Source organism: Palaemon carinicauda, chromosome 23 (assembly GCF_036898095.1).
Source record: "Palaemon carinicauda isolate YSFRI2023 chromosome 23, ASM3689809v2, whole genome shotgun sequence".
In the NCBI taxonomy this organism is placed as follows: Eukaryota; Metazoa; Arthropoda; class Malacostraca; order Decapoda; family Palaemonidae; genus Palaemon; species Palaemon carinicauda.
The window spans coordinates 92,408,281-92,434,840 of NC_090747.1; the positions used below are offsets into that span (position 1 = coordinate 92,408,281).

General features: G+C 37.8%; 2 protein-coding genes and 1 long non-coding RNA gene across 7 annotated transcripts in view; 1 reads left to right on the top strand and 2 right to left on the bottom strand.

The window, feature by feature from the left end:
* The window catches only part of LOC137617240 (ATP-dependent RNA helicase SUV3 homolog, mitochondrial-like), a 50,538-nt gene extending 24,176 nt beyond the window's left edge, over nucleotides 1-26,362 (top strand). Inside the window, exons 7-17 of the mRNA XM_068347201.1 lie at nucleotides 688-799; nucleotides 1,029-1,198; nucleotides 4,189-4,357; nucleotides 4,974-5,079; nucleotides 7,388-7,529; nucleotides 7,926-8,084; nucleotides 10,924-11,103; nucleotides 11,716-11,864; nucleotides 13,891-14,084; nucleotides 17,401-17,543; nucleotides 26,226-26,362. Coding sequence (XP_068203302.1) covers nucleotides 688-799; nucleotides 1,029-1,198; nucleotides 4,189-4,357; nucleotides 4,974-5,079; nucleotides 7,388-7,529; nucleotides 7,926-8,084; nucleotides 10,924-11,103; nucleotides 11,716-11,864; nucleotides 13,891-14,084; nucleotides 17,401-17,543; nucleotides 26,226-26,291 — 1,590 coding nt within the window. The 3' untranslated portion in view covers nucleotides 26,292-26,362. The remainder of the gene's footprint in view (nucleotides 1-687; nucleotides 800-1,028; nucleotides 1,199-4,188; nucleotides 4,358-4,973; nucleotides 5,080-7,387; nucleotides 7,530-7,925; nucleotides 8,085-10,923; nucleotides 11,104-11,715; nucleotides 11,865-13,890; nucleotides 14,085-17,400; nucleotides 17,544-26,225) is intronic.
* LOC137617241 (glutamate-gated chloride channel-like) overlaps nucleotides 1-26,560 on the bottom strand; it is a 959,538-nt gene that overhangs the window by 186,753 nt on the left and 746,225 nt on the right. The window lies entirely within an intron of this gene.
* Nucleotides 25,573-26,560, bottom strand: part of LOC137617245 (uncharacterized) — a 109,882-nt gene continuing 108,894 nt past the window's right edge. Inside the window, exon 7 of the long non-coding RNA XR_011039593.1 lies at nucleotides 25,573-26,020. This is a non-coding gene — a long non-coding RNA (uncharacterized lncRNA). The remainder of the gene's footprint in view (nucleotides 26,021-26,560) is intronic.

Below are 26,560 nucleotides of genomic sequence, written 5' to 3' on the forward strand. Positions count from 1 at the left end.
TGAAGATGAGGCTGAAAGGTACAGTGTTAGACTACACACTGACAAGAAAAATATGAAGACCTTGTTAGAAATCATAAGAGATTATGAAAGATATTTCCAGCAAAAGAAGGATGACTGGACAAGGCGTGTACAGTAAGGTCATAATATTCTCCTAAAGAAGATAAAGATTAAAGACTGAGCAACTTGTCTTACTTTGAGATCTAAAGATCAAATACTGTACTCGCAATCAAGACTTGTATCCTCACCTCTCTATCATTTCTATTACCTCCCTACTCTATTTTACCGTTTCTTCCACATTCAGTGTTATTATCTTCATTGAATTTTTTCATTACTTTTGATTTATTCCTGGTACTGCTCTTCATGTGTGTTTAGAGCCTGCTGTACGATTTTATTTTGAAAAGGATTTTTGTTATAGGTCTAAGATAACCTTTTATTCTATACCTTAGTTTTGTAAGTATTATAAACTGTACTTAAATACTGAGCAGATCACTAACTAGGAGAATAGCTGTTTACATTAATCGAGATCAAGATTTCAAGTTTTGTTTCTTTAATATTTCCTTCCCGATTTTGTTGTATATCAGACGAGTTCTCTATTATACTTTTTGAGTTTTGATTTTTCTGTCGCAAACATAATTTTATGATGGTCATGCAGTGCAGTATAGCTTATACGTTTGTTTGTGTTGATAGGGTACACCTTGTGACTTGGTAACTGGAGAAGAAAGGAAATTTGGCTTCACAGATGGCACGGCTGCAGGCCATGTCGCGTGTACTGTAGAAATGGCTTCTGTTAATACTGTTTGTGAGTATCTTATTGTTCTGTTTTTTAAATTTTTTAGTTTGTTCATTTCGTTACATAGTACTGAATGAGTGACTTCAATAAAATGCAATATTCCATGATTGTTACAATAAATAGTGCTAATGGTAACAAAAAATAGAATTACTGTATTAATATCCATGAAAAAATTCAAGTAATTACTTTTGGAAAAAAATAATTGTATTTTCCATTATTGTTTATTTACTTTAACCAGATGATGTTGCTGTCGTTGATGAAATACAAATGGTAAGAGATCCTCAGAGGGGCTGGGCGTGGACAAGAGCATTCCTTGGTCTTTGCGCCCGGGAAGTTCATGTTTGTGGTGAAGAATGTGCAATAGATATGGTTAGAGAACTAGCATTAGCTGCTGGAGAAGAAGTAGAGGTATGTCATAAGAATTTTTTTTTGTGTGGCTTTATTCATAATAAAAAACTACAATAAACTTTTTATATCATTAACTGTATTTAGGTTTGGAAACGGTAATACCTCGTTTCTTCAATCAGTGACAGCCATCATGTTTGTCAAACTCCAATCCCATGCTAATTTACTCCAAAGTGTCATCTGCCCTTGTGGTTTATGAACAATTTCACCTCAACAAATCTGAATTCCATATATTACATTTAGTGTTTTATCAGAAAGTTCTAAAGTTCGCCCACCCCTTTTGAAGACTTTTTCCCACCCCCCGCCATTTTTTTAGTGCCATCCTTCGTTTTTTCTATTTGTTCAGACACGAATACAACCCTCATCCTTTGAATAGAAGTAACAGGATTGCTGACCCAGTTGGGTAAACAAAAACTTAGTGTTTGGAAAGCTAGTGGGAGTGTAGGAGAGATGAGAGTTACCCCTTTTCTCCCGCATGGGCCTATTCTCCATTCTTGTCCAAGTTGTGACCTCTACCTTTCAAGCCACTCCCGCGACCCGAGCTTGTCCACTCTATGAAGCGACTCACTAGATCATACATTCTAAGAAAAGGGCAAGAGAAGTGGTACTGTCCAGTCCTTACGAATAATTGAAAATATATGAGCTAATATTAACCCCCGATTTGAATGTTTTTAGCCTCGGAAGATCTGACATACCTGTGTTGCTCACAAATATGTTCTATTTTGAGTCGGCTTCACAAGTATCATCTTGGTTGGAAATCCATTCCTGGTAATTTAGAAGTTAATGCAGGTGCTGTTGTTAGTTATCTACATGAAATCAATCTTAATATTCGTTTGATTGATTTTTCCTAGTTTAATATTTTAGATGTGTTAAAGACTGAGTTATAAGTGAATGTGATCTTTTAAATGTCTTCAAAAAATTTTATCTATTTAGATATTTATTATTGTGCTGAATGGCCTCACTAGCCCCAGTTGCTGGCCTGTGGCCTAATATTTATAATAAATTCAGTCCAGTCTAGCTGTGCTAGGTACTTTGACCTCTATTTAAATGGAGAGTCAGATCTTGAACTGTCTACCAGGACCACCAAATTAACAAAAGCAATGGGTACCCGAGATATGTTTAAAGTAACATAAGCTCTTGGGTTGTCTGATAAAGCTCTCAATCTTGGTTTATACTTCTATTTGTTGTTAGAGCTAATATACTGGTTTTAGATCCAAAGTACTGCATGTCCTTCAGAACTGCCAGTATTGACTCAAGATTACACCGAGTGTTATTACTTACTGTATAGGAGACTCCCTGCATAAAGATATCCAAGATTTCTACCCAAGTGTGGATGTTAAGCATCCTGTAACTTTTTTTTTTTTTTTTTTGTGGTGGGGGGGGGGGATCTTCAGAATACATTCAAGCAAAAAATAGAAAAAAACTACATTGCCCATGGTATAGCCTTATAAACTACCACTATATCACCCTGTAACCTTTTCTTTTTTTGTGGGGGGGGGGGGAATCTTCAGAATACATTCAAGCATAAAATAGAAAAAAACTGCATTGCTCATGGTATAGCCATATAAACTACCACTATTTCACAATGAGTTTTTGTAACACAAATAGTTGAAATTATCTTAAAGGCAAGATATACCCATTCAACTTAGTTAATTCTCAACTTCCTCCTGGAAATCTTTCAGCCATTTATTCATACATATACCAAGGCACTTCCCCCAATTTTGGGGGGTAGCCGACATCAACAAATGAAACAAAAACAAAAAAGGGGGACCACTACTCTCTACGTTCCTCCCAGCCTAACAAGGGACTCGACCGAGTTCAGCTGGTACTGCTAGGGTGCCAGAGCCCACCCTCCCCCGTTATCCACCACAGATGAAGCTTCATAATGCTGAATCCCCTACTGCTGCTACCTCCGCGGTCATCTAAGGCATCGGAGGAAGCAGCAGGGCCTACCGAAACTGCGTCACAATCGCTCCCCATTCATTCCTATTTCTAGCACACTCTCTTGCCTCTCTCTATCCAGCCATTTATTACTAGACATTAAATTGTAGCTTACACTAGGACTTTGCGAGCAAGACTGATCAGTGGTGCAAGACCATACACAACTTCAAGTCTGGTCGTCATCAAGATCACTCGATCCTGTGTCTTTCCTCTCTGTTTGGTTGCAACATGAATGTTCAATCATAATCACTCTTTGGTCCTATGATAAGTATTCAACCTTAAATGATCGATCAGTATGGTATGATTCAGATTGTTAAGTTGAGGTATATACTGTAACACATTGTGAATTGAAGCACCCAATTTTTCTTATCTTGATGTAAGAAATTTGTGTAATATTTTTTAGGTAAAATGTTTTGAGGATTAAAGAAGGAACCAAAGACTTTGAGTTTTAAATAATTTACAATTAGGGCAAGATCCCATGCTTTAACCAGTATCAGACGTGTACTGTATTTCAGAATACTGTACAATACCCTTTTTATGAATTATAATGAAAAGAAATTGGAGGAAAATTTTTTTATATATTGTTTATAGAATGCATGGTTTATTATATGAAGAAATTGTGGTAAAAAAATTTTTTTCTTTAGAACACGCTATGCTTAAGAAAGGGAACGGTTCTTGAGAAAGTTTCAGAGACCTTAATAATGCATCACTTTATGGCTATGGTAATGTAACATTTTGATGATGGACTCTTGTGCATGGCCAGATGTAGGTTTTGTTTTCTGTGAGTATCTTTATTCCTAATTAATTAATACAGACACATTTTATAACTGTGTAATTAATATCATAAAGAAGAAGATAGGATTACTTTGTTGGATACTAGAGCATTGTTAATAGGATGAGTGAGGACTGTGATACAAGGTATCCTGTATTTGGTTATGCAGAGTACTCTGTTAATGCTCTTTTAATATGTAGATCTTAATGATTACTATGAATTTGTATGACTTTTTTTTAAATTATTGTTTGATTCTTATATAGTCCTGTAATTTTTTCAGGTTAGACGATATAAGAGGTTGACTCCCCTAAGTGTTGAGAATTCTGGACTTCACACTTTAGATAATGTTCATCCTGGAGATTGCATAGTATGTTTTAGCAAGAGAGACATCCATTATGTTTCAAGGGAAATTGAAAGAAGAGGTCATGAAGTGGCTGTAATCTATGGAGGTATAGTAGAGCCAACAGTGTTTTAACATTTAAGATTTAAATTGATTTAGAACAGTGAATATAATTTGTCAAAAAATGTATACCGTACTTGAAACTCACAAGGCTATAGTTTTATGATTCTGAAATTACTTTAAAAAGCAAAGATTTACAGCTGTACTGGACCACTTTTCAATGTGTTAGATGCTATGTTATTGGTGGTATTATTATATACTGATAATTCTTTTTATCATATTGCTGTTAGGTCACACAAAACTTTATTGTTAAAAGTTTCAATTTACATTAGCGTAAGTGTGGTAGTTAATTTCTTGATTTTTTTATATTCTGAAGTATGGTGATCGACCAAAAATCTTTAAAAATATCCTAAATCCAAGGACAGTCATGGACAAGCAGATTTATTTTAAATACTAAGAGCTTGGTCATTTACTAGGAAACTAATTCTTCCTTATTTTTTCATTTGATAGAGAATAGTAATAATGTGTTAATATAAGTTTTAATTCATTACAATAAATGATTTTAGTTGTCAATTTTCCTGCTTGGGGAAGTTTGGGTAGGAGAAGGACACTATTTTTTTCTCAATTGTTAATGAAAGTGACTTTTAGATGTTTTGTTATTTCAGGTCTGCCTCCTGGAACAAAGTTGGCCCAGGCTTACAAATTTAATGACCCAGATCATCCATGTAAAGTCTTGGTAGCTACAGATGCCATTGGAATGGGCCTTAATTTGTAAGTAAACTAGAGGATTGTTAGTTTCCATATTCCAGCCTTTAACTCTTAAGATGGTACTGTCTTTTATAGTTTATAGCAAGCAATACCTAATCCTAGGCAGCAGTGCTATTTCCTTTTGATCTATTCTGTGTGCTTATTTCAGGTATTGCTATTTTAACTCTGTTCTTTTTCAGTTTTCACACCATTCAAGAATGAATTTGTTCAGTTAGCCATTTTCAAATGGATATATAATAGAATAATGATAGTGACCTTTCCTTTTAGTCCATGAGATACTTATTTGTAAGTATTCATAGACTCTGCTAGCCAAAACTGTTGGCTGTGTGGTGATGTGTTTTGCTCGCAACCAATATTCTTTTCTTAAGTCGTAGTAGGCCCTTAGTCTTTCCGAATCTATGCATTTGTTGTCAAGTACAGTTGAACATCAGATGTCAAATGCTTCTTATCTTGAATATGTTGATCCTCGAACATAGTTACGTACAGTATGAGGAAAAATCAAAATCCTGTTCCATGAACTTTGGTATTTAAACAATAGATACATATTGGAATGGGCTAAAGTAGAGACTCTTAATGCCAGCTGCCTAACTGCTAAACTAAAACAAAGGTAACTACTGAATTTTGTGTTGCTGTTTCCCACTGCACACTTACAAAATATAACTACAAGATTTACCTTTTTTTTTTTTTTGCTTATTTTGTTTGAACTATCCAGTCTAGGGGTTACAATCTGATCTAAATGAACCCCTAAATAGTCATCCATAAACAATTATAATAATAATGTTTATTATTTGGATACTTCCCTTCAGGTCAAAGGGCTTATATCAACTAAGTGTGAGGTTTCAATGTTTAACCAAAGAAATACTGTAACTACATATCCTCTCCTCCGGGGTTGCCTATGTAGGAGCCCCAACTCAGAGAAGTTGCCCATGCATCAAGCTTCCACTGCCCCACCCTCTCCTCAAGGACAGTCCTTGTATTTTTTTTAGGGAGAAAGTGCACCATTTTTTATTATACCATCAAAGTTGTGAATGTTTTATAGGTTTGTCAAAAATAGAGAAAAATTGCCTTTTTTTTCTTTTTAAGGCTGTCTGATGATAAGAAGTAGCTCAATATCTGCTCTAGTCTGTGACCCCATTCTAGAATTTGATAAGATGGATGAAGTGATGGATTAAATATCTAATAAGACAACTTATGATTCTATGAGGTCTGTGGTATATTGTCCTACTGGAATAGAACTAGCTGATGACCATCAATTACATAATGCCCCGGTAGAAGGAATATTATTTCGGTTCAACCCCACATCAAGGAAAGTCTACATCAAGTTCTTGAGAATTGTTAATAGTAAGGAAAGAGTATCGCATCCCTTTCCTTAATGCTGATTCTATTATAGAAATTTCCCATCTCTACAAATTTGCATCAATAATTCTATAAAAGTCTCGGGCTTTTCAGACATCTTCAGGATGTTCCTGAAGAAGGTAATGAAGGAGGTGACTTATTAAGGCTGAACAATTCTCAATTCTGACAAAGTTTATAGTGAAATTTTCAGCTTTAGTAATATTTTTTCCATCAGAAAAGAGGATAGGATGTTCTCAGGTTCAATAGATATTTATTTCCACATGAAAAGTTCATCACCAGTCCTGAAAGTTAATCCGGTATGTATGTTAGCAAAATATTTACAAATTCACTAAATTTTATGGCTCCCTAAGTATTGAGGAGGATTTCTCCAGTGTCTAAGGGGCCGTTCAGGTTCGGTTCTGCAGTATTTTGTTTGTTGGTCAGAAATAGATTTTCCCAAGGAAAAGCTGATAAGGTTTTAGAAATTTGATCTTGAATTCCAAGTATGCTGACAGTCGATGTGTGCTCTTCTAGACTGTGTGAAAATATAGGTGCTGCATATTTAAGCATTTGGAAAGTGATGGGAATGTACTATTAAATTAATTTACTTTAAAGAAATAATTATGTTGTCAAAAAATTATTTGGTAGCTGCATACAGAATATATTCATTACCAAACCTATTCAAGTTTGGTTTACTTGGATTTAATGTTTTTAATGTTTTTTTAGGTGAAATGGAAATCTTGTAGTTTTTATCAAAGTTTTATGCCCAAGAAAAATCCTTTCTTGAACCACTGGTTTCTCAAATATTTTTGCACGATGTCCACATAACGTAAATATAGTCTTGGACTTTTCCACATTTTAGTTAGGTTAATGTTATAGTAATCATTAGTAAAATAATTTTGAGAGCATGGAATCATAGTGCCTAATATTTTGCATAATCATATTCATGTAAATTACAACTGAATTTCTCCTTCAGGAGTATTCGCCGCATTGTTTTCTACTCGCTAATCAAGCCTACAATAAATGAGAAAGGAGAAAAGGAAATGGAAACTATCAGTATTTCAACTGCTTTACAAATAGCAGGACGCGCAGGACGCTATGGAACACAGTGGGAACATGTGAGTGAATTAGAAATTCTATAATTGCCAAGCTTTCTTGGACTTTTGAACTTGATTGTTGATGTCAAATTTGTTTTAAAATTTCCAATGTAAGGTTTCAAATGCACAAAGGTGAAGGTTAATTTCCTGAAAATTGTTGGTGATTTGAGCAATTTTCTTTGATTGTTGTCTGCAAGGTTTTGAGGAAACTGCCTCGTGTGTTAAACCCTCTGCAGTTTTGAAGTTGGAGGGACTGTGTGTGTGTAGAGTGCCCTACCTTGTGTAAGACATGGGATGGGAGGGACTATGTTAAAAACAGTGGAAAATTTTATTTGACGTAAAGCTAATTTACCTTTTTTTTTTTTTTATCTTGTGTTACTCTTGACAGTGCATAAAGTTGATTTTATTTATTTGCAGGGTTATGTTACTACTATGAAGTCTGAAGACCTACCAACTTTGAGAAGGCTTTTAGGAAATATTCCTCCGGACATAGAACAAGCTGGACTCCATCCAACTGCTGATCAGATAGAGCTCTTTGCATATCATCTACCCAGCTACACACTTTCCAATCTCATAGTAATTATTGTTACTTATTGTATGATTTCTATTATAATTTATTATAGTTTTTAAAATATTACTAATGACCTGGAATAACTATACTCGGTTTAAAATTTATGTTTTAATTGAAAAGGAATACAATTTAACCCTAATAGAAACCCTTTCTGGTAAAACTCAGGAACATAAATAGTAGGCTACCCTTAAATCTGCACTCTATGGCGTAGATGCATCAGTTCCTCCTTTACTTAAACCAGATGGCTCTGTCATTCACTGTCCAAAGGAAAAGGCAACATTTTTGGCTGATGTGTTTCACAGTAAGAAGAGTAATGAGAAACTTTATCTTCCTCATTCTGGTTTTACAGAGGCTAAACTAACCTGTTTAGCTTTTCAATCTCGTGAAATTAAAGCTCTCTTGATGGACTTTGAAGCGTATGGAGATATAGACCTAAATGGTATTTTTCTTTTGTTTCTTTATAATGACAGCAGATTTCATAGCTCCAAAGTTATGTTATTTTACATAAGTTAGCAAGAAGAGGAGCTTTTAGCACTTGTTGGAGAATTGGTAAATGTGTTTGTGGTTGCTCAAGTCAAACTGATTAGTGCCAAATTTTCATAACTCTCGTATCATCTTTACAGTTTTTGAACGTTTTATGGCTAAACCTAAATAGTTTTACTGAAGGTAATCATCTGTTTCCTAGTGTTCTTGACTCATTGCTTTTCATACTATATACACATGACATGTGGTTTGGTCTAGAAATCAAGCTCATTGCATAAGCAGATTATGCCAATCTCTTTGCATAAGCAGATTATGCCAATCTCTTTGCACAGATTTCATCTCAATTTAGATCTGGGGCTGCTGAATCCCTTAATGGAGATGTAGTTAAAATTAGTGGATGGTGCAAATTATGGGACATGAAGCTAAATCCTAACAAAACTCAAACATATGATTGTAAGTAGGTCAAGGATGGTGGCTTCTCAACATCCATATCTCAGCACTGATACCGTTTCTTTAACTCTGTATGAATCTTTTAAAATTTTAGGTGTGATTCTCAAGAGAAAGTTTACTTTTGAAAAGCACAGTAGTTGTGTTTTCTTCAATTCCACAAAAAATTGGCTGTTTGAAAAAGTCTTATAAGATTTTTGGTGACCAATTTATATTGAAGTGTTTTAATTCTTTCATTCTACCTTGTTTCGAGTATGGTTCTCCTGTCTGGTCTTCGGTTGCCGATTCTCATCCTAATATGTTAGACGGGAAGTTACAGTCTATTAAATTTCTTATATCTGATCTAGATATTAATCTCTGGCACAATCATTCAATTAGTTTTTTATGCATTTTGCATAAGATCTTTCATAATTCTGACCATCCTTTACATTCAAATCTACCCGGACAGTACCATCCTGTTCGTAATACTAGGTATGCAGTTAATTCTAATAGTAATGCCTTCTCCATCATAAGGTTCAAAACTGCACATTATTCTAGAAGTTTTATTCCAGCTATGTCCAAGTTGTTGAATGATCTTCCTAATCGGGTAGATGAATTGGTAGAACTTCAGAAGTTCATACTTGCAGCAGATGTTTTTATGTTGAACAGGCTGACACAAGTCCTTTTATAGTTTTTATTTGAAAGATCTGTTTTAGTGTTGTTACTGCTCGTAAAATATTTTAATTGTTCATTACTTCTCATATAGTTTATTTCCTTATTTACTTTCCTCACTGGGCTATTTTGTTAGATCCCTTGGGTTTATAGCATCCCGCTTTTCAAAAAAGGTTTGTAGTTTAGCTAGTAATAATAATAATAATAATAAATTACACATTTTAGCTTTTTCTAATATAAAAAAAAATTGGAAAAGCAATGTCAGTTATTAATAGGAACAGGATAATACTGATATTTCCATATTTATAATGACTAAACAGGATGGTGAAAGTCTTATGATAGTTATTCATGTGATGGTAATACTTCATGCATGTATAACATTTTCCATGATGTATAATTTTGTAGCCTTAGAACTTCCTTGTCTCCTTAATTAAGCAAGTAGAAACTTTCCACATCACAGTATCCCCTTGATTTTTAACTTCATTTCTCCATTTAAATCTTATTCCTTTTCAACTTATCCATTAAGGTTTAAAAGCAAGAGATGAGGAATTGGTTAACTCTCCAATTCTTTGAGCATCATGTACTCTGTAGAATGGTGTTGTATTTATTGTAATCCATAAGGAGGAATCATACTTTAGAAACTAGACATCTTTAACCTTTTTATAATCTATTGAATAGATACTAGGCCAAGATAATATTTTCATCAGCCATTATTGAATTTTACAAAAAGGCAAGTAGTTCATTCTTGTTTTTTACATTCAGATCTTGCTGGACAATTCCATCCTGTTCATAGTACTAGGCAGGCAGTTAGTTCTAATAGCCAGGCCTTCTCCATCATGAGGCTCAATACTACACAGTATTCTATTAGTTTTATTCCAGCTGTGACCAAGTTGTGAAATGATCATCCTAATCGGGTAGTTGAATCAGTAGAGCCTCAATAAGTTCAAACCTGCAGAAAATGTTTTTATGTTAAACAGGCTGACATAAGTCTTTTTAAAGTTTATATATGACATATCTGTTTTGACGTTGTTACTGTTTTTAGAACAATTTATTGTTAATTTATTCTCATCATTTATTTATTTCATTATTTCCATTCCTTACTGGGCTATTTTTCCCTATTGGAGCCCTTGGGCTTATAGCATCTTGCTATTCCAACTGGGGTTGTAGCTTGGATAATAATAATAATAATAATAATAATAATAATAATAATAATAATAATAGTGATAATAATAAATACTATACAGTATAAATTTCCCTTTTCAGGATATTTTTGTGAGCCTTTGCACAGTAGATTCTTCCTTGTATTTCATGTGTATCATGGATGATTTCAAGTTTTTAGCTGATTTAATTCAGCACATTCCTCTACAACTACGATCTCGTTATGTGTTTTGCTGTGCTCCTATCAACAAAAAAATGCCTTTTGTCTGTGCAATGTTCCTTAAGGTAAGCGAGTTTTTGCTTAATTTTATTTCTTAATTAGCTGTAAAAGTTTTCGACTGCAGTCTTGAAGATAAAATAAAATTGTCTTATGATTTTATTTTGCTCCAAGGCACTTGCATAAAAAGACTTTTTTTTTAGATGTGATCCTGGGATATACTATTGAATATCTAACTTTAGATTTTGGTGCTGTTTTTTTTTTTTACTTACGTTTAAAGTACCCTATTAAGTTACTATTGAAGAAAACATCTTTTACATATTTTGATATTTGCTTTTCGTATATACTAAACGCTTTATGTAATAGGAATTACAAGTCTAAAACATCCTCATGAATAAGCATATGAAGTCCTGGAAAAAGAGATTAGATAAGAATAGTGTTGATAGTTTTTAATTCCATATATACAATACTTGGTATGTCTGAAAATCCAATATATTAATAAATTTTAATGTTAGTATAGTCTCCAACATCTGAACGTTGGTGTGACAGCATACTGCAATGTGACAACCTACATGTAACTTTAAGGACTCTTAACTCTACCCAGCATGTATTAATTTGCCATTTTGTCATTAGTATTTATTAAAGGTGATGTGTTATTAAACTTTGAAAATCTCTTTCAGTTTGCTCGTCAGTTTTCTCAAAATGAACCTGTAACTTTAGACTGGCTTTGTCACCAAATCAAGTGGCCATTTTCTCCTCCAAATACTATTCTTGACCTGGTCCATTTAGAAGAAGTATTTGATGTGTTTGATCTCTACTTATGGCTCAGGTAAGGCTAATAAATATGTTTAGTTTTGTTTCACATAGGCAATGGCATTTGAAAATATATACTGTAATTTCATGTTTCTACATACATTAAAGATATTAGTTATGACATAAGAGAGAAAAAGTTATTGATTAAACAATGTTATTTTGCCATAACTTCAAACTCGTACGTTTGTTTTTTAAGCAATTTTTTTTCCTTTAAAAACTATTTGAAAGAGTATTTTATATGCTAAAAGCTGTACATTAGAAATTTCTTAGAATTTTTTTTTTTAATGTATAGAAGTCACTTTCAAAGACTATTTGACATATGAAATATGGATGTGCTCTTAACCAAAAATACATACTGTATCTGAATATCCAAAATTCCAAGAAAGTTTTAATAGTCAAGCATAGCAACTGTTGTATAACAAATAATGTCAGTAAAACTCTGAAAAAAGGGGGGATTTCTTTAAGGGGTGAGGTCCCTTAACAATTTTTTTTTTATTGTTTGTGATATAACACTTGCTGCTCTTGACTTTTAAAAGTTCTTAAATCACACAGTAAATTATGATGTTACAGAAATCCCCTCGTTTCTGTTAAAAAAGGCCATTTCTTGGATAAATCTTGCCCATCAGTGTTGATGTTTCAAGTTACAAATTATTTAGCTTGGCTCTATTTATATTTTGTGAAGGTCAGACATTTGCAATGGACTGTATTCTCATTTTGTTAATGTAAGCAGTGGTAAATACTTTGTGATATCTAATAAGTAATGAAAAATTGAACATTCCTAACTTGAAACTTGCTCATGTCCTTCAGTTTTAAGTCAAGTCAGTTTTGTGTTGGAAGAAAACTAGAAAGTGATTAATTTGGCACTATTTTTCATGGTTATTTTGATAGTTACTAAATTTTGTGTACCTGTTCTCAAGTTTAATTACTTACTTTAGTTCCCTATTAAATGTGTCTGCAGTTTGCTTTAATTAATCAAACTTGAAGTGTTAAAGTAAAGTGTAAAGATTTCATAGCCTATAGACATTTTATACAGTAGTTGTTCGTATTTGCGCTTGGAAAGGGGTTCTACCTTTGAGGCTATCAGCATTTTGAATGTTAACAAAAGCTTTACTGTTTGTGGGTTGCTATTTTTCCTGCCTTGGTTTTCATCCTTCTTTTATGGATGAATCAGTGAGTTAGTTAAAAAGTTAATATATAAGCAATGAATAGTTCTGTTTCTTGCCCAGAAAAACATTTGAGGAATCATGCTTGCACATCTAAATTTTGGAATAATATATACATATGGGTTTTAAATTATTCAGTATATAAATTGTCTAAAAGTATCATAGATGATTAATAAAAAATGGTAAAGGCATAACCAGGAATATTATGCTAAGTAGATGAAATAAGTTTGTTATAAAGTTGAAAACCTGCTTTTTATCTGTACTGAATTACTTTCTCAGTCCCAAATCTTGGGCTTTAGCCCTAAATGCTCCTGTGCCCTCCATATATCATCTAGTTTTTATCTGATTATGATAAAAGTTTCAGAATACTGTAATTGCCTATTAGAGAGAGTTACTGAAATCAACTTCCTACTTAACATATTTTTTCCAATTACAGTACAGTACTTAAAACAAAGATTAAATCCAAGGACTAGGAAATAGTTTTTCATAGACAAATGTCCAAATTTCAGGTTAGGTGATGTGAATAAACAAGTTTCATTATATAAAACGAAATTGGTTTTACAGTAGTTACTTAAAAGAATCTGTTATGTTGATAGATAATTAAAAAGGCATTTTTTTTTCATTTTGTGACTAGTTTATTAAACAATGGTTGAAAAAATCATGCAAGATATTAAGTACAGTAATCTTATGACATTGGTGTGCCCCTTGTGAATGTGAAATTTGGATACAGTTATGACTTTTGAAACTTAATAAGTTTTAAGAATATGTAATTGTCTTCAGGAACTCACAACAGATAAGCAGGGAAATATATATGGCATTACAGTAGGATTACTGTTATTATTTTCAATTTGGATTATTATTATGAATGCTTTTTTCCAGTTATCGGTTCTCCGATATGTTTCCTGATGCAGACCTTGTCAGAGACCTGCAAAGAGAACTTGATGGACTTATAGAAGATGGCGTTTCTAACATAACTACTCTTGTGCAGAAGTCTAGTACTCGCATTTCAAACTTGGACGACAGTGAAGATACATTCATTATGGATCAAAGAAAGAAGAATTCTAACAAAGGAAGTAAGTGTTATAGTTCAATCTTTTAATGTTTTATGAAGATTTTTTTGCAACTCGATGTTCTAAGGTTGTTTTGCAGTAACCCACTATGTAGTGCAAAATTTTTTAATGGATTTTATGATAAAAAGTTTGTTACTAAAAATTTCATTATTAAACAAGGCTCCAACAAGATTTGCCTTGAAATTTACTAAAGGAATATCACAGCTAGAGTGGAGGATAAACAATTCATTAGAACCTTGAAGTAGGAACAACATACACTTGGATTGGTGTGTAATGAACTAGAAAAAAAAAAATTGCTTAGACTGGTAATTTAGCAACTAAATGTGCTTGTGCTGTACTCTCTCCCATATAAGACTATGTGGATTGTCAAATCGTAATCATCATCACTTTACACTGATAAGTTGATGAATTTCCTCTCTTCTCTTTTACCTGGTGGGTTTTCAGCCTGATTCCTCCAGTCCCAGTCCTCCCCTGTGTCTCCCCTCATCAACAATCTTGGCCTTACCCTTGTTCGACAACTGTCCCTACCCTATTGTATTCCACTCTTTTACAACTGGTTACTTCAGCTCCCTTCTCATCAATGTCTACGCCATGTTAATTGTTCAGATCTTTCAACTGTTGGTTTCCATTTGATCTATGATCAGTCTTTTCAGTTCACACCAGTCATGAAGTTCATAATTTTTTGGTAGGAATTTTTTTCTGAATCTTCATCATTTTTTATAGCTACTGTACTACAATTCCCACTTCAATGAAGCCCTTATACATTATACATGTGCACTTATTCATACATGTATCGCAGATTTTTCTTTTGTTTATCAATGGAATACCAAGATCTGTTGGATACTAATATTTGTGTAAATTTCAACGATCTATTTTATTCAGGTTTTATTACGCTATCTTATTGCTCTCTTCATTCTGGCTTGCATTCCATCATGGTCTTCGGGTATCACAAATGTTAAACCTCATCCCACATATATAACAGTTTCACAATAAACCTGGTACTTAATATTATTAGCCCGCATTCATGGTTTTAAGTGTGTTCATATGAATTCCTCCTCAAAGAAAATGGTATTTGTTGATTTTAAGCAGTTACCTCCCAGCACAAAATTCTCAAGAGGCAGAAATTTGTTGCTTTTCAGAAATTTATAGAAATTATATAATTTATTCCATCTTTTAGGCAGAAAGTCGAGATTGAATGCTTTTAGAAAATAATCTATACCTACTGTAGGAATGGATAGCTGTGTTAAAGTCTACACTGGATTACTGCCGTGGGGTCGTACTGTTATGCATCTTCCACAGTGCACTGTAAGGATTACTAATTGGCCATTGCAGCGATCCTAATTTATTATTGACGTGACGGGCTAACTTGAATGTAAAGTAATCCTTCACTATATCGTGGCTGTCGTTTTGCTCCATCAGTACATTGGCAATTTCTAGATATATCTATGTAAATCTATATTGTGGACTCTTTGTATCGAAAGTTTCTAAGGGCAGATAAGATTTACATTTTTCATTTTTTGATTATCTTTGGTTAATAATTCCTTTTTGGTCTTATAAAATCTTAAATTTATAAAAATAAAACTAATAAAAAATAATGAGTTATAATAATGAAAACAAACTATACCGTAGATCTCTGTATCTACTTACTGCTTTTCAGCAGTTAGTATGTTAGGCTTGGAACATAACACTACGCTGAGGAATTGGTGTTAACACGTTCAGGCAAATATACTTTCATTATTTGATAGAATTTTTATTTTAAGCAGCTTTAGTCTTGTTCAAACATAAAAATGTTTGATGCTGTGAATTCAAATCCCTTTTAATTAAAATTATATACTATTTGTGTTCGTGTGTGCGACTTTGTAATAAATATGCTTTTATGTGCTTTTATGAGAGGGTAATAATCATTTAATCAAAATTTAATGATCAGCCCGACACATTTATTAGTGTTTTGTAATGACTGTCACTTCCATTTTTGCTATTTTGTTCATTTTTGCATGCCTTCTACTTTACCTCCAATCCCACTTCCTTTTTCCCATTTTGTTCATCCTCTTAACTAAAAGTTCATAGTGCAACGGGAATTTTGTCCCTCCGTTACACCTCTGTGCTAGATAACCTCACTTGGCATAGTACTTTACCTAATGGCCCAAATTCTATACAAATATATCCATCCAACTGCATCCCTAGTTATGCCAACTTGAAACTACGTTCAGCATAAGACAGTGTCCTGAGTAGTATTAGCGGAGACCAAATTTAAGCCAGGATCAGTGCCTAGTGCAGACTTAACCAAGATCAGATCCCATCGGAGGGCATATCAATGTTTTGCAAGGAGATACTGTATATGTACAGTTTAGTTTCAAAGACTGGCTACAGCTAGACAAGTGTTGGGACCAAGATCAAGACCATGCCTGTGCTAGGAGATTTGCCCAGTTAGTGTTACTAAAAGCTTCTAAAGTATAAGACCAAACCCATATAAAAACCAGGATAACTGACATCAGGAGTTAACAAATATACGGTGAGAGCCATATAAGTAGAGAGACTAAACTAGTCTTAGGAACCAAGGCTTATTGAAGTTGGTCATTCGATAACCAAAGTACAAAGCTTGGTTACGCGACTTTATAACAATACCAGGTATTTAGTATTAGGTATGTGATGAGAATGCATACATTACTATCTTTCATAGAAGCATTTTGATCTTCCGTATCATTTAATTTGTTTATCCTTTTCTTAGTGTATTCTTCAATGACACCTTGGATTAGAATACCATCTCAATACTCTTGTCACTTAGAATACCATCTGAATGCTCTTGTTACTTCTAGACTTTAGAGTATTTTTGTTGCTGTTTATCATTTTGCTACTTCCTGTGTATCCATTTTCTCCTAGCATCTGCATCACCTTATTCCTTCCAGCGGCCATTCCTGCATACAATGGGTAACCCCATCTTAAGTTTTTTTTTCCATTCCTTTCAAAAATTCTTAGCACCTCTTCATATCAAAATGCCATCAAACCCTGAACTTTGGAGTGTGTTTACTTCTCCTGTGTCCATTGTTATTACTTTGTTTTTCAGAAGCCTCACGCCCATACTACCTTTTCTTATTTGTTTGAAATACAGTAGAGGAGCAGCGGTATCCATGAGGCTCTAGATATTGTTAACTCTGAAGGTGTAACTGTTTTTAATGACCCATACATTAGAAATTAACAAGTGCTAGGTGTTCAACTTTGCTCTATCTGGCGAGCTAATGCTTTTCTTGGAAGTATTTTTTATGGAAAGTGTATATGAAAAGGTTTTGAATATATTTTGTAATGTCCATATATTTTACAGAAATAAGAATGCCTCGAACCCAAGAAAGGGACAGGAAAGAGAAGGGAAGTATAGGTCGTGGCAGGCTTACTGACAGACTGTTGGCTCAGGGATTATTGTCACCCAAAATGCTAGCTGAATTACAAAGAGAATGGCAGCAAATGGTGAGTCCATTATATTATTGTAATTCATCTATTTATTGCTAGGACTTATCAACTAAACTCATTAATAGATTAAATGTAGCTGTACAATAAAAGATTTTGAAATTGCATCGGGTAATAAAAAATACAATTTTAGTGTATGAATATCATTATAAATTGGTTTAATGAGACCAAATTCAAAGTTCTTTCCCAAAAAGGAATTGTACTTGAACTAGAGGTAATAAAGCAAGGCGAGTCAGGAAAAGTTGGACAGTTAAGAGCTATTTTTTGTAGTTTAGCCACATTATCAGTATTTGTTTTTTAAAGGAAATGATAAAAGAATTATTATTTCATACAATTTATTACAATTATTTTCTGTTACATGATAAACTATGGAAAAAGGGAACGGAATAATTTGTTTCATCACATTCTCTGTCCTAATGTTCAGACACACCTTTTTTGTTTAGCAGGTTGAAGAGTGATTTTTCATAGATATTGCACTCGCATTGGGCGAGTTTTCAAGCTAGATAGCTCTCCACCCCTTACCCCTTATTTTCACATAGATTAAACTAAAGTGACACTAAGTATGTTGTGCGTATTTTACAGGCTTCATAGTTTTTCCCCCTAGGGTATCTTTTACATAATTTAGTATTTCATATTTGTTGAATTTATTCTGTACCTGGTAATAGTGTGTTTTGCAAAGAACCAAATCTGGCACCGTAGTTAAGAGGGTAAAGGGAGACTTTTGCAGTTACTGACTTTGTCGTTTGAAGTTAATTTACTTCATGCTTATTTTTGGTGTTGAATATCAATTATTTTTCAGTAATGTTTCAAGTCACATGGTTTTATATATATATAAATGGTGTCTGGAAAATGTGATAACAAAAAATTATGCATTTCATACCCACTCTGAACATAATTTAAATTTTTACAGTAATCATTAAACAGTGCAAGGATTCTATTTTGTCACTTTAATGTAGTAATTATACAAGTTTAAATTTTGTACACAGTTTATTTTTATGCATGCATCAGCAAACTTACCTAGACACTCAAGGAAGGGGTTTTATTTTCCCCTGTATTTTAAAGAAGTATTTACAACCAACTTTGGTAGATCATGTACGGTTACACTCCTCCGAACTATTGCAGTCCTGGTGCTGCTGCCTCGCTGCTGTTGCACCTGCTCACAGTTACTACCAGCTCACTTTTCTCTGGCATTTCTACCCGCATCTGTGGTCCTGTTGCACTTACGTTATTGTTACAGAGGCTATACTGCACCAGCAACTGGCAATGCTTCAGCACCACCTATCCACACCCCTACTGCCGCAGCTAAATGTGAACATAACACATCATTTTTCCGTCTACATTTTGTTGATAATAGCTGCCTGTGCTCTTACCCATTGACCATCCACACACTCCTGTCCAAATGATTGGAGAGGACTTTAAGCCACAGCTATCAGCAAAATGGCTCCTCCACCAACTATTGGTAATTTTCCTTCTGCTGCATTACCAGCTATCTGCACTGCTGCTGCTTCACCACCACTTGACTACAGACACCACCAGTGCAGCTACACCACCAGCTGTTGACACTTCTGCTGTTGCACTTCTCCTCTTGCGCTGCTACTTCTCCACCAGCTACCAACAACACCTCTGGAATACTAGGACTTCTGTGCTGCTTCTGCTGCTGCACTACTAGCTACTTGTCACTCATACTACAGGTGCAGATAAAGCTATCTTCAATTCTTCTGATGTTACAGTATTATTATTGTCGCTCCTGCTGTACCACCAGTTACTGGAACTCCTGCTGCATGATCAGTTATTGACACTGCTGCTGTGCTAGCAAGTTGTGGTACTACTAATATTACTACTGCAATACTAACTACTGATACTCCTGCTACTGCACTGACAGATACAGGCAAACTTCTTGCCACCACTACTACTGCTGTGCCACCAGATGTCAAACACTGCACCTGTTAATGGTGCCTCCATACAACTAGTTACCATCACTCCAGTTCCACCTTCCAACACCATCAGCTCCACCACCATTACTGTAATAATTGACCTTCTGTTGACGCACACTTGTTGCTGGGCACTTTCTTGGCTGTATCACCTGCTACTGGGCACCTCCGCAGAAGTAGAAAATACCAACTTCAGCAATATCACAGTTACATAAAAAAAACAGCAGCAAAAAGAGTGCCAGCTACAAGAGCAGCATAAAGTGCCCACTGAGGCAGCAACAGAAAGTGCCCACTGAGGCAGCAACAGAAAGTGCCCACTGAGGCAGCAACGTCAAGTGCCCACTGAGGCAGCAACGTCAAGTGCCCACTGAGGCAGCAACGTCAAGTGCCCACTGAGGCAGCAACGTCAAGTGCCCACTGAGGCAGCAACGTCAAGTGCCCACTGAGGCAGCAACGTCAAGTGCCCACTGAGGCAGCAACGTCAAGTGCCCACTGAGGCAGCAACGTCAAGTGCCCACTGAGGCAGCAACGTCAAGTGCCCACTGAGGCAGCAACGTCAAGTGCCCACTGAGGCAGCAACGTCAAGTGCCCACTGAGGCAGCAACGTCAAGTGCCCACTGAGGCAGCAACGTCAAGTGCCCACTGAGGCAGCAACGTCAAGTGCCCACTGAGGCAGCAACGTCAAGTGCCCACTGAGGCAGCAACGGAAAGTGCCCACTGAGGCAGCAACGGAAAGTGCCCACTGAGGCAGCAACGGAAAGTGCCAACTGAGGCAGTAACGGAAAGTGCCAACTGAGGCAGCAACGTAAAGAATGCCAAATAAGGCAGCAACAGAAAAAGTGCCAATTAAGGCAGCAACAGAGAGTGCCAGGTAATGCAGGAAGAGTGATATCCAAGTCTGCAGCAGGAAGATTGCTAGCTACGGCAGAAGCAGAGTTCCAGCTACGGCGGCAGCAGCAGTGTTTGCCAGATAACGCAAGGATAGTAGCAACAGAAAGAGTGCCAACTATGGTAGCAACAGAAAGTGCCAACTTTGGTGGCATCAGAAAGAGTGCAAGATACGGCAGCAGCAGGAAGAATGCCATCTGAGGCAGCAGCAGAAAGTGCCAACTATGGCAGCTTTGGAAAGTGTGCCAACTATGGCATCAGCAAAAAAAAGTGCCAAGTACGGCAGCATCAGAAGTTGCCAAGTATGGCAGCAAGATACGGCAGCAGAAAAAAATACCAACTATGGCAGCAGCAGAAAGTGCCAAGTATGGCAACAGCAGACTGCCATATACCGCAGCAACAGTGCCAAGTCCAGCAGCAAAAGTGCCGAGTATGACAACAAAATACGGCAGTAGAAAAAATGGCCAACTACGGCAGACCCAGAAAGAGTGCCAACTATGGCAGCACCAGAAAGAGTGCCAACTATGGCAGCACCAGAAAGAGTGCCAACTATGGCAGCACCAGAAAGAGTGCCAACTATGGCCGCACCAGAAAGAGTGCCAACTATGGCCGCACCAGAAAGAGTGCCAACTATGGCCGACCCAGAAAGAGTGCCAACTATGGCCGACCCAGAAAGAGTGCCAACTATGGCCGACCCAGAAAGAGTGCCAAACTATGCAGTAAAAAAGTGCCAAACTATGGCAGCACCAAAAAGAAGTGCCATGGCAGCACCAAAAAGAGTGCCATGGCAGCACCAAAATGAGTGCCGACTATGGCAGCACCAGAAAGAGTGCCGTATGGCAGCACCAGAAAGAGTGCCAACTATGGCAGCACCAGAAAGAGTGCCAACTATGGCAGCACCAGAAAGAGTGCCAACTATGGCAGCACCAGAAAGAGTGCCAACTATGGCAGCACCAGAAAGAGTGCCAACTATGGCAGCACCAGAAAGAGTGCCAACTATGGCAGCACCAGAAAGAGTGCCAACTATGGCAGCACCAGAAAGAGTGCCAACTATGGCAGCACCAGAAAGAGTGCCAACTATGGCAGCACCAGAAAGAGTGCCGACGATGGCAGCACCAGAAAGAGTGCCGACGATGGCAGCACCAGAAAGAGTGCCGACGATGGCAGCACCAGAAAGAGTGCTGTATGGCAGCACCAGAAAGAGTGCCAACTATGGCAGCACCAGAAAGAGTGCCAATTATGGCAGCACCAGAAAGAGTGCCAACTATGCAGTATCAAAAAGAGTGCCAACTATGCAGTATCAAAAAGAGTGCCAACTATGGCAGCACCAGAAAGAGTGCTGACTATGCAGCCCTGTTAGACAATTTCTGGTGCTGCCATAGTTGGCACTCTTTCTGGTGCTGCCATAGTTGGCACTCTTTCTGGTGCTGCCATAGTTGGCACTCTTTCTGGTGCTGCCATAGTCGGCACTCTTTCTGGTGCTGCCATAGTCGGCACTCTTTCTGGTGCTGCCATAGTCGGCACTCTTTCTGGTGCTACCATAGTTGACACTCTTTCTGGTGCTACCATAGTTGACACTCTTTCTGGTGCTGCCCCTCTTTCTGGTGCTGCCCCTCTTTCTGGTGCTGCCATAGTTGCCCTCTTTCTGGTGCTGCCATAGTTTGGCACTCTTTCTGGTGCTGCCATAGATGGCACTCTTTCTGGTGCTGCCATAGATGGCACTCTTTCTGGTGCTGCCATAGATTGCACTCTTTCTGGTGCTGCCATAGATTGCACTCTTTCTGGTGCTGCCATAGATGGCACTCTTTTTGGTGCTGCCATAGATGGCACTTTTTGGTGCTGCCATAGATGGCACTCTCTGGTGCTGCCATAGATGGCACTCTCTGGTGCTGCCATAGTCGGCCCTCTCTGGTGCTGCCATAGTCGGCACTCTTCCTGGTACTGCCATAGTTGACACTCTTTCTGGCGAGATGGCGCTTTCTGGTGCTGCCATAGTTGGCACTCTTTCTGGTGCTGCCCCTTTTTCTGGTGCTGCCATAGTTGCCCTCTTTCTGGTGCTGCCATAGTTTGGCACTCTTTTTGGTGCTGCCATAGATGGCACTCTTTCTGGTGCTGCCATAGATGGCACTCTTTCTGGTGCTGCCATGGTTGGCACTCTTTCTGGTGCTGCCATGGTTGGCACTCTTTCTGGTGCTGCCATAGTTGGCACTCTTTCTGGTGCTGCCATAGTTGGCACTCTTTCTGGTGCTGCCATAGTTGGCACTCTTTCTGGTGCTGCCATAGTTGGCACTCTTTCTGGTGCTGCCCCTTTTTCTGGTGCTGCCATAGTTGCCCTCTTTCTGGTGCTGCCATAGATTGCACTCTTTCTGGTGCTGCCATAGATTGCACTCTTTCTGGTGCTGCCATAGATGGCACTCTTTCTGGTGCTGCCATAGATGGCACTCTCTGGTGCTGCCATAGATGGCACTCTCTGGTGCTGCCATAGTCGGCCCTCTCTGGTGCTGCCATAGTCGGCACTCTTCCTGGTACTGCCATAGTTGACACTCTTTCTGGCGAGATGGCGCTTTCTGGTGCTGCCATAGTTGGCACTCTTTCTGGTGCTGCCCCTTTTTCTGGTGCTGCCATAGTTGCCCTCTTTCTGGTGCTGCCATAGTTTGGCACTCTTTTTGGTGCTGCCATAGATGGCACTCTTTCTGGTGCTGCCATAGATGGCACTCTTTCTGGTGCTGCCATGGTTGGCACTCTTTCTGGTGCTGCCATGGTTGGCACTCTTTCTGGTGCTGCCATAGTTGGCACTCTTTCTGGTGCTGCCATAGTTGGCACTCTTTCTGGTGCTGCCATAGTTGGCACTCTTTCTGGTGCTGCCATAGTTGGCACTCTTTCTGGTGCTGCCCCTTTTTCTGGTGCTGCCATAGTTGCCCTCTTTCTGGTGCTGCCATAGATTGCACTCTTTCTGGTGCTGCCATAGATTGCACTCTTTCTGGTGCTGCCATAGATGGCACTCTTTCTGGTGCTGCCATAGATGGCACTCTTTTTGGTGCTGCCATAGATGGCACTCTCTGGTGCTGCCATAGATGGCACTCTCTGGTGCTGCCATAGTCGGCCCTCTCTGGTGCTGCCATAGTCGGCACTCTTCCTGGTACTGCCATAGTTGACACTCTTTCTGGCGAGATGGCGCTTTCTGGTGCTGCCATAGTTGGCACTCTTTCTGGTGCTGCCCCTTTTTCTGGTGCTGCCATAGTTGCCCTCTTTCTGGTGCTGCCATAGTTTGGCACTCTTTTTGGTGCTGCCATAGATGGCACTCTTTCTGGTGCTGCCATAGATGGCACTCTTTCTGGTGCTGCCATGGTTGGCACTCTTTCTGGTGCTGCCATGGTTGGCACTCTTTCTGGTGCTGCCATAGTTGGCACTCTTTCTGGTGCTGCCATAGTTGGCACTCTTTCTGGTGCTGCCATAGTTGGCACTCTTTCTGGTGCTGCCATAGTTGGCACTCTTTCTGGTGCTGCCATAGTTGGCACTCTTTCTGGTGCTGCCATAGTTGGCACTCTTTCTGGTGCTGCCATAGTTGGCACTCTTTCTGGTGCTGCCATAGTTGGCACTCTTTCTGGTGCTGCCATAGTTGGCACTCTTTCTGGTGCTGCCATAGTTGGCACTTTCTGGTGCTGCCATAGTTGGCACTCTTTCTGGTGCTGCCATAGTTGGCACTTTCTGGTGCGGCCATAGTTGGCACTTTCTGGTGCGGCCATAGTTGGCACTTTCTGGTGCGGCCATAGTCGGCACTCTTTCTGGTGCTGCCATAGTCGGCACTCTTTCTGGTGCTGCCATAGTCGGCACTCTTTCTGGTGCTGCCATAGTCGGCACTCTTTCTGGTGCTGCCATAGTCGGCACTCTTTCTGGTGCTGCCATAGTCGGCACTCTTTCTGGTGCTGCCATAGTAGGCACTCTTTCTGGTGCTGCCATAGTCGGCACTCTTTCTGGCGAGATGGCGTTTTCTGGTGCTGCCATAGATGGCACTCTTTCTGGTGCTGCCATAGATGGCACTCTTTCTGGTGCTGCCCCTCTTTCTGGTGCTGCCCCTTTTTCTGGTGCTGCCATAGTTGCCCTCTTTCTGGTGCTGCCATAGTTTGGCTCTCTTTCTGGTACTGCCATAGATGGCACTCTTTTTGGTGCTGCCATAGATGGCACTCTTTCTGGTGCTGCCATAGATGGCACTCTTTCTGGTGCTGACATAGATGGCACTCTTTCTGGTGCTGACATAGATGGCACTCTTTCTGGTACTGACATAGATGGCACTCTTTCTGGCGCTGCCCCTCTTTCTGGCGCTGCCATAGTTGGCACTCTTTCTGGCGCTGCCATAGTTGGCACTCTTTCTGGCACTGCCATAGTTGGCACTTTCTGGCGCTGCCATAGTTTGGCACTTTCTGGTGCTGCCATAGTTCGGCACTCTTTCTGGCGCTGCCATAGTTTGGCACTTTTTTCTGGGTTTGTTATAGCTGGCACTCTCTGATGCTGCCATATTGAGCAATTTTTCTGGAGCTGCCATAGTCGGCAATCTTTCTGAGGCTGCCATAGCTGGCACTCTCTGGTGCTGCCATACTTGAACTCTGCGATGCTACCGTGGCTGCCTCTCTCCGCTGTGCTGCCATGGCTGCCAGGCTCCGTGATACTGCCGTGGCTGGGACTTTTTTGCTACTGCTGTTGCTGCTTCGGGCCCTTTCCTCTGCTACGTCAGCTTTTTGCCCTCTTCAGCTGCTGTGGAGGCTTTGGGCCTATTTCTGCTACTGTGACAGCACTCCTGCGCCACCTGCCGGCATTGCTGGTGCAACACTTCAGACTTGGCAGCGTTTCTTCTGTAAGTGCCTTCTCAACCAGCGCTATGGTAGCTGCTAATTGGCGCTCTTTTGCTGCAGTTTCTTTCTTCTTGCGCTGCTGACTATATCTAATTGAACAATATCTCGCATAGCATGGCAGATGGGAAAGGTTGAAGTAAAATTACATGATATTGTAGCAAAAATGTTTAGTTTTTGCAGTAAAACTTAACTATGCACCAGAAATAAAAAATAAAGTAAACTTCCAAAAGATTAATTCAGCACTGTTCTGGTAAGGATCATAAATATGAAATAAATTTTATTAAATTTTGCATCTGAAAGATTTTTAATGAAAACATTTTTGAAAATAGTAAGAAAATTACTGAAACCAGTACACTATTAAGTCTCAAAAATATATTTTCTAATCATTAAGTCTCAAAAAAATATTTTCTAATCATTGTCTCAAAAAAAATATTTTCTAATCATTGTCTCAAAAAAATATTTTCTAATCAAACAACATTATAAACTAAAGTAAGCAAACATGAACTCCGAAATATGATAACCACCTTCATTCCAACGTATTAAACTAAGCAGGGGTTAGTTTGTATAATCAACAGAGCAATGAAAAAATGGTATATCATGGAAATGAATAACGACTTATTTATAAATGACAGTTTAAAAAATTTAAATTCCATTAAAGAATCTTATGCACTTTAGATCCTTCTTATCTATTTTGATGCTACGTACCTTTTTTCTTCATGTGGATTGGGAGGTAGACAAGTTTTGGATTTGCATCACACATCAATAGGTTATGTAAAGAAGGTTTGTCATGGGAACAAATTCAGAATTCCTGAAAAAGACACCAGTTAATTGATGAGGAAAAGCAAGGCAAAAGTGGCCTTCTCAAAGATAAAAATTTTCAGCCATTAAGAATCACTTTTTTAAATAGGTAATGAACACTAATATTTCATATATCACAATAAAGCACAAGTATATCTAGAGGTGTAAGCAATGCATGGTCTCTTTAATTTCATTAATTCGTATTTCTATTTCAGGGTACTGATGATGATGACTTGCCTCCCTCACCATCAAAACCACGAAATAGAAAAAAAAAATCTTAAGTAATAAAGATTTTTTACAACCAACATAAAAAATCGATTGTAGGTTAATGTATATAGTAAGTAAAATATGACTAGGCATTAATAAAATATTTTTCAATTTTCTGTTTCATTCCCAGCGTCAAATATATAAGTAAATTATGGAGGAATGATGTATTTTCTTAAAAGCAGTGAAAATGTAGCAGTGTATAGTGCTCCAATCTCTATGCATTACGTTTCGATATAGAATTTCACACACTATTTTATGTCCAATAGGTAAAAGGATTTTATAA